Genomic DNA, 8,317 nt, shown 5'->3' on the forward strand with positions numbered 1-8,317 from the left:
AAATACACCCTAAGGATGCCATTGATAAGTTCAGAACCCTCCTAACAGGTCTCACACCAGTGAGTTTGAATTTGGTTTTGGACAAGTATTAGGGGAAGGATGAACCTGAAGTAGTTAGGTAGGGGCTCCAGCTCTCAGGCTCCGGGGTGCACGTGCACACGTGTCAGGAGGTTGACGAAGGGAGAGTCTGGGCAGAGTGGAGAAGTTAGAAGACGCCCTGCTCACCCAGAGCGGTGGGAATGGAACAGTCAATGCTGCTGACGGTGCATAAGGAAAAGAAAGAATAAAACCAAGCATGTAAAATGGGTTCAATTTTTACCTGCTTAAAAACTATCCCCGGGAAACACTGCTTCTGGCCAAAACGGAGTTTATGTGACTCATTTACCATTCCAACTAAAACAACCAGAAATTCAGACAAAATACAAGAGACAATGGTTTTTGCATTAGTGGACAGGCAGTCAAGAGCAACAATCCCTGAGATGCAAGAAGCACGGGGTGAGGCCTGCGATTCCCCAACGTCAGGTCTGGAACAGTCTCCAGGTTGTGGCATAGGCAGAGGGGATCTCGACAGAGACCAGCAGCCCTCCTGAGCTGAGGGGCAGAGCAGAGAGTCTAGGGGCCAAGATGGCTAACGTCTGCAGACACTGGAGCTCAGAGAGGATTCCAGAGACCTGCAGAATCGCCTGGAGCGTTCAGCAGGGTCCTGATGAGCACGTGCCAGGTGGGGTGGGATAGAACCAACTGGCAGGGTTAGATGGAGCAGCAGCGAGAGTTAACATGGCCAAGATGACGGCCTGTTCCCATAGCCAGACTGGAACCTTCCTGCCTCTGGGGTGCTGGACAGCGTGTTCAGACGGGTTTCCTCAGCGGGGAGCAGGAGACGGGTGGCAGTTAGGCTCAGTTACTGCGAGGCTCTGGTGCTGACCAACGCATCTTAAAAGTGTCACCTGAAAGGATCAGACTGTTTCCACTGGGTTCCAAGACATGGCTCGAGAATGTCTGTAGGAATACAGAAACAGCCAGCACCCACCCAGGTGAAACCGACAGTATCTGACTTCCAACCACATTATCAGGCAAGCAAAAGGGAGAACGATGTGAAACATTACAAGTTAGAAATAAATCAACGGAACTGCCCCCAAATGGACAGAGGTGTTAGATTGGCGGCTGAGGGTATCAAAACAGAAGGTATCTCTCTACTAAGGGATCCAAGTAATGCAAAGTATATTCTGTGACCACAGCTGCATCACATTAGAAACCAGTAACAAAATGATCTCTGGAAAATCCTCCAAATACTAGAAAGTGAAATGACACAATTGTGAGTAATCCATGGGTCAAAGAAAAAAAATCAAAGGGAAATTAGAAAATATTCTGAGCTGAATGTAAATTTAAAAACTACATAAAATGCGTACAGTTCCACAGCACCAACGGAAAGTGGACAGACAAGAGGAAAGGGCTCAGAGGGAAAAGGAGAGCAAGAATTACGGTGAACAGAAGGAGTAAGTGATAAAAGTGAGAGCAGAGATCACCAAATAAAAAAGGGAAACCAGTTAAACCCACAGCTTGTCCTTCGATAAGACCAATAAAATTGATAAACCTGTAGTCAGATTTACCAGGAAAAAAGACAACAATCTGCAAATATCAGAGAAGAGAGAAGTAACATCACAGCAGTTCTGCGGATATTGGAAGGGTAATAAGGGGCTGCTGTGAACAGCCTTGTGCAATGGACAGATTCTTTGAAAGGCACAAACTACCAAACTTTGTGAATTGTAAAACACAAAGCTTACTCAAAGAAAAAAGTAGTAATCTAATAGCTCTATATTTATTAAAGAAACATAACTGTAAGTGAAAAATCCTCCTACCCTGCCCCTAACACACACAAAACTTCCAGCTCAAGTGGTTTCACTGGTAGTGAGTTCTACCAAATGTATAATATTTGCCAAACAGCTGCATAAACTCACCCAGAAAGTTGAAGAGGTGAGAGGACTTCCCAACTCATTCACTGTGACCTGATACCAAAGCCAAAGACATTACTAGAAAGAAAATCATAGACCAAAAAATGAATAGAAATTTAACAAACTGAACCTAATAGTATATAATAAAGGGATAATATATCCAGACCAAGAGGGGTTTATTTCAACATCACAAGGTTGGATTACATTTACAACCAATTAATTCCCTGTGTTAACAAACTAAAAAAGAGAAGACATGGTAATCTCTATTGACTATTAAAAGCATTTGACAACATCCAACCTCCATCTATATAAAGTAGGAAAAGAAAGGAACGTTCCCAAACTGGTAAAAGCATCAGTGGCAAGAGGCAGCCACCACTGAGGGAAAGGTGAGTGCTGCCCCAGGTCAAAGACAATGTAAAGAAATGTGTTCTCACTGCTCCCCTTCAACATTGTGCTGGAAATTCTAGCCATTGCAATCAGATAAAAGGGAAGGTAGGAAGGCAGGTGGAATTCAGCTTGAAAAAAAAAGAAAGAAAGAAAACTATTTATAGACCTAAGAGTGGGAAACCCATTGCAATCTATAAAACATTCCAAATTTAACAAGAGATATTGGCAAAGTTGCAGGAGACAGCAATACAATTACAAAAACCAGAAGCATCAACAATATTAATTACTTAAGGATAAATTTGAGCAAGGGTATGCAAGACCATGAAACATTGCTGAGGTAATTTCTTAAAAGGCCTAAATAAGTGGACATATATACTATATACATATATAGTAGATATATATATATACAGTCCACATATATATACTTTGTTTTGAAAAAGGTGTCTGTTTTCCACAGGATGAGCTATCTATTCAGATTAATCCTAATCAATATACCAGTAGGCATTTTTTTTTTAAGTAAGCTTCTTATAGAAATTGTCAAGTAGCTTCTAAAATTCACATAGAAATGCAAGAGGCTTAGTGTAGTGAAAATTACTTTGAAAAAGCAGAACCAAATTGGTGAACTATTGCTTCCTGATTTCAGTGTTTATAATAATTAACACTGTGGTAAGTAAGGCCGTGTACTGTTGACCTCACTCTAGATAATGATATCAACGGAACAGATTAGGGAGTCCTGAAATAGACCCACGTATATGGGAACTGATTTTTAACAAAGATACAAAGGCATTTCAGTGGAGAAGAGTCAGTTTTTTTTTTTTTTCAACAAATGGTGCTGCAGCCATGAATATGCATAATAGTTAACTTTGATCCATACATCACATCGTATGCTCAAAATTAATTATAGATCTAAATGTAAAACTGTAAAAAAAAAAAAAATAGGAAAAAATTCCTATGGCCTTGGCTCAAGCCAAAAGTTTCTTCGATTTGAAACCAAAAACATAATCCATAAAAGCACAAGTTGATAAATTTGACTTTATTAAAATTAGCACCTCTTGCTCTTCAAAAGAGCATGCTGTTCAGAGGACAAAAATACTAGCCACATACTACAACTGGCAAAGCATATATCTGATAAAAAGCTTGCATTCAGAATTCATAAAGAACACTCAATACTCCATAATAAGCAAACAAATAACCCAACAGAGAAGGCAAAAAGATTTGAGTAGACACTCCATTCAAGAAGACAAAAGATGCAGACAGCACAGAGGAAGATGCTCAGCACCTCTGGTCACTACGGAGAGGAAATCAAAGCCACAGTGAGACTCCCCTACATAACCACTCACACGGCAAAACTTGCATTAAAAATGACAATGCAGAGTGTCGACAAGGATATGGAGCAACTAGAACTCTCATCAACTGTGGGAATGTAGAATGGCTCAACCATTTGGAAAACAGTTTTGACAAAGTCTTAAAAAGTTAAACCTACAACCACCATATCCAGCCATTTTGGTCTTTGGTGTTTAGCTAAGAGAAATGAGAGCGCACGTCCACACAAAGACGTATTCACATACGGTGTCCACAGGAGCTTTATTTGTAATTGCCCCCAAATTAAAAACAGCTGTGAGCCCATTGCCAGAATAATGAATAGACAAATTGCAATATTTCCATAGAATAAAAAGAATATTGATACATCCAACAGCATAAATGAATTTCAAAGTATTTGCCGAGTGAAAGAAGCCAGGCCAAAATCAAAGAGTATATAGTGTCTTGTCCATTTATATAAAATTTTAGAAAATAGAAACTAATCTCTAGTGATAGGTGGTCATCAGTGGTTGTCTGGGGATTGGAGGAGGAGGGGAGTGGGATTAAAAAGGGTGATGAGGAAACTCTTGGAATGAGAAGAGGCTCAGTGATGTGGTGGTGGTGATGGTGATTTCATGGGTATGTACGTTTATCAGAACATCAAATTTTACACTTTAAATATGTCAATGACACTGTGAAAATAACAGTAGACCCTCCGTAGTTGATGACCTCCACCTGTCGACCTGTAACATCTTAAATTGACCTGATTTTCAGACAGGACGTGTACCACACGCGCATGTCAGGACAGTAGGCCCAGTTCCTTACGTTGACGCCCTCTGTATGTTGCCTGGTTTGTCGCAGTCCTGTGGGGAGTCACCTTACAGAGGTTCTACTGTAACAGCAGTGAAGTATTTTAAAAGGCCTCCATCCTCCCATGTGCCGCAGCCCCACAACTGCCCAAATTGCGCGTTCTGCACATAGCTGCCTCCTGCTGCCATGCTGGGGTGCTGAGCCCGGGGCTCGGCCTTCTTTCTGCAGGCTTCCAAGAAGCAGGGGACGTTGGGGGACTTAGTTTTGACAGCATGCTGGCTGCATTTTCAAAGAAGCAGCACAATATGATGTTCTTCAACCTACCAACATGTAATTTTCCCTATTTTTGACATTTTAGACATCTTTTAATGAATTTTTTTGTGCTTTTTGTCAGATTACCAATTAAAACCGTTGTGTCAAAGTCAGAGGAATGTGGCCTGTGAAGCTGTGTAGAGTCTGAAGAAAAACACATTGAGCCTGTTACTTGAAAATGTAATCAACATACTCCATGAAGACACATTTGCTCCCCAACTTTCATAACACTTTTAGATCTCAGCCTGGCTGATACCCACACCCTGCCCTCTCACCCTTGCCTCCCCAGGGGCCCCAGGCGGTGTCTGCCCTGCCCCAACCCTTCCCCGTGGCCTCTGCAGTTTAGCCTCCCTTCTCACCTCTCCCAAATCTACTTCCTCTCACTGCAGACCTGCCTTCCTCTCTGGCTCTGTTCACCCAGTTGCCAGTGCCACAGACTCTCTGCCTCTGCCCAGTTGTTCTGCTTCAGACTCAGGTCCACGGTCCCTGCCAGCAGCCACAGGGGGCCCCAGAGCAGAGGCGTCTTGTGCGACACCTCTGAGCCCCGCTCCTTACCTGTGTTTCATTTCTCAGTGACAGCCATAGCCATCCACCCTCCCTCAGGCCACATGCCTGTGGAGCGCGTGCCGTGCAGGGTCCGTGGTGGGCATGGCGCCTTCAGCCTCTCTCTGGCCTGCTCCATCCCCACCAGCACTGCCAAGTCACCTCACCTCAGCACGGGTTGCTGTTGCAGCTCCCCAGAGAGACCCTGTGTGCAGAAGGGTGAGGGTGTTTGCCTCAAAGGACTGCGAATGTGTGAACATGGGACTTCAAGGGGAGTGGGGACCTGGCTGCGCGGGTCCCGCACACTGTGCCAGAGACTTGCACTCTGTCCTGGAGGCCAGAGAGCCTCTGGAGGTAGGGGAGGGACTGGCCCAGCTCAGTTTAGAATGTGTCGAACTCAGTGAAACATCAGCAAGAAATCCCACGTTCCTTCTTATGTTGCTTCATGTCTGTCCCTTTGCTTGAAAGTATGGTTTGACTTTTGCCTTTAGAGACACTGGAATATTTTCTCCTGAATTCTACACATCAGTCACAGGACCATGCAAGTCTGAACTCACAGTAAAGGTTTGAGCTTTCTCAGCCAATGGGATAGGATCTTGTCCATTTACCCTACAGATACCTGGCACCAGCAAGCTCCGGGTACCACTGGGGATGTGCCGGCGAGTCCACTGTGGGACCCGCCTCGAGGGCCCCACTTTGGCTGGGAGAGACAAGCCAGTCAGACACCACAGCAAGCTAGGGAGGCCTGAGGGAGGGGTGGCTCTGGGAGCATGGCAAGGGCCTGCCAGTATATCCACAGGTGCTCCAGTTGTTCATTGTTTTTTTTTGTCTGAATGCAATAACAAGTCACTGAAAACATTTAATTATGTTTTTGTTTTAGGAAAGTTATTCCTTGGAACTGTAAGTGGGATAGGTGTCTGTGCGAAATCCGAGTTGTTCCAGGAATGTTAATAGGATGGCATCCCAGCCTGGGCTTATCGACTGACGCTGGGTGACTGTGGGTCTCTCTCCTCTGCAGACGCCCTTGCTCGTGTGAGTTAGCAGCGGCCAGAGAACTGCAGCACCCACCTGCAGGACAAGCACACTGGAGGATTCCCGTGGCCAGGAACATCACATCTGCCATGACCTTCTCATCAGCTGACCAAAACGCATGCGGTTGATTTTCAGTATGTTCAAAGGGAGGGGAAAATGCTGCTGTGCCACGGCTCGTGTGCCAAGGAAATGTGTTTTGCCTCTGAATATTTTAGGCTGCCAATAAACTATTCTTGTTGGCAGGTTGATGGGAATATAAATTCCGGAGCCCAGCACTCGCACTTAATTATATTTATGGGCAAAGTGTATAGAGAAACATGCCTTAGACTGATTTGGGACCTTTGAGACTTTTTTTCCACATGTAGATGTTAAACCATTTGCTGGTTTAAGGTCTTTGAATATGAGAGAAAATATGTAAATCAGTGGAAGCAATCTGAATGTTACATGATGCTATGTGCTTGAGTAGTAGGATAAAAAGAGGTGGGGCTTTTCAAAGCTGACTTTGCTGGGTAATTAAACTACTGATTCTTCTTCCTCAAATGCATGGGTCACTATGAAAGTTTTGAGACAGACTGTGTTATGGTCCATTATTGTACCTCTAAAAAACACAGTCGACAGTGTCCTTTCTGATTCATGCATGCAAGTTTCAACTTGCTCAGCTCACCAGTGTTGCTGGGAGGGCTTCATTTGTTTTCATCTGCATGGATTTTATGTTTCTTGATTTTTGTGTGTCTCAAAACATTCATAATGACCCATGTATTTGGCACTAACACCTCACAGAGAGTCAGGGACCGTGATCTAACCAAGTAAGAGTTTAAAATGTCACCTACGGCCATCTAGAAAACAATCACTCGTGATTGTGTGGCCAGGGATTTCTGAGTCCTCCAAAGGTGGCAGGTGGCTGAGATCAGAGTGACACCAAGTAGGTAGTTGGCGCCCACCTGGACAGCTGTTCTCCAGCAGGCTGTGAAGTGGAGCAGGCCTCCCTGAAGGGGCTTGTGTGCGGAGCCTGCTGACTTTCCTCAGAGCCCACTGAGACCCCACATAGGCCCAGGAGCAGGGCTACTGAGAGCTCCATGCCACACAGCTCAGATCAAAGTTGTGCTGAGTGTTTAACAGGTTTTTCAGTCTCAAAGCTCTCGTCCAACAACTCAGTGGCCCCCTAGTGTTTATAGCATCTTCTCCCAGTGCATGGTGCTCAGCCACCAGTATTTATAATGAAGTTTAACTGCAGCAGTGATTTTTCATGTACTGTATATCTCTAAAACATTTTGTTATATTGAAAAAAAAAAAACTCTTAAAGATGAGTACTAGAAATCAAGAAGTCTATGAAGTAAATTCTCTACCTTAGTATAAAACAAACATGGCGAGATCATCCTAATGTTCACTATTAGCTCATATCCAGGCACCAGGTGGAATGAAAGCTCTGTTCCACTCTCGGATTAATGTTACTCACCTCTCTCAGTGAGGCCAGAGCTACCAGCCAATTGCTCTTAATCACAGCTGTCTATTATTTGTCTTTCAGTGCCACAAATAAAAGGAAATCAAATTGGAGGTGTTGTGTGAATTTCATCTGCCATTTGTTTGGATACCCCACCTCAAAAATAGGACAAAGGGATTCACTTATTCAGTCAAAAGATACTCCTGGATACTCCCGACTCTCTGGTCTGTCACTGGGTCATATACAGCAGGTAGCCACGCAGAGGAGAAGCCCCATGGAGACAGACCGTAAACAAGATAAATAAGCAAAGTGTTGAGGATATTTAGATGCTGGTAAGTGCAAAGGAGAAAAATGATCAGGAAAGGAACACGGAAGAGTCAAAGAGAGTGATGAGGAAAGGCTTCAAGGAGGTGACATTTGAGCAAAATCCTGCAAGGAGTGAGGGTCACACCAAGGGCAGATGTATTACTGGCAGAGAGCAGAGCAGGTGCGAAGGCCCCAGGCAGGGCTTTGCCCGGCATGTTGGAGTATCATGAAAAGG

General features: G+C 44.2%; 1 protein-coding gene across 10 annotated transcripts in view; it reads left to right on the plus strand.

Moving 5' to 3' along the window:
* Positions 1–7,889, plus strand: part of COBL (cordon-bleu WH2 repeat protein) — a 288,304-nt gene extending 280,415 nt beyond the window's left edge. For all 10 annotated transcript variants that reach the window (XM_053609595.1, XM_053609596.1, XM_053609587.1 and 7 more), the window contains one exon: positions 6,322–7,889. In XM_053609595.1, coding sequence (XP_053465570.1) covers positions 6,322–6,339 — 18 coding nt within the window. In that variant the 3' untranslated portion in view covers positions 6,340–7,889. The remainder of the gene's footprint in view (positions 1–6,321) is intronic.
* The last annotated feature ends 428 nt before the right edge of the window (positions 7,890–8,317 follow it).

This window comes from Nycticebus coucang, chromosome 11 (genome assembly GCF_027406575.1).
Source record: "Nycticebus coucang isolate mNycCou1 chromosome 11, mNycCou1.pri, whole genome shotgun sequence".
NCBI lineage: Eukaryota > Metazoa > Chordata > Mammalia > Primates > Lorisidae > Nycticebus > Nycticebus coucang.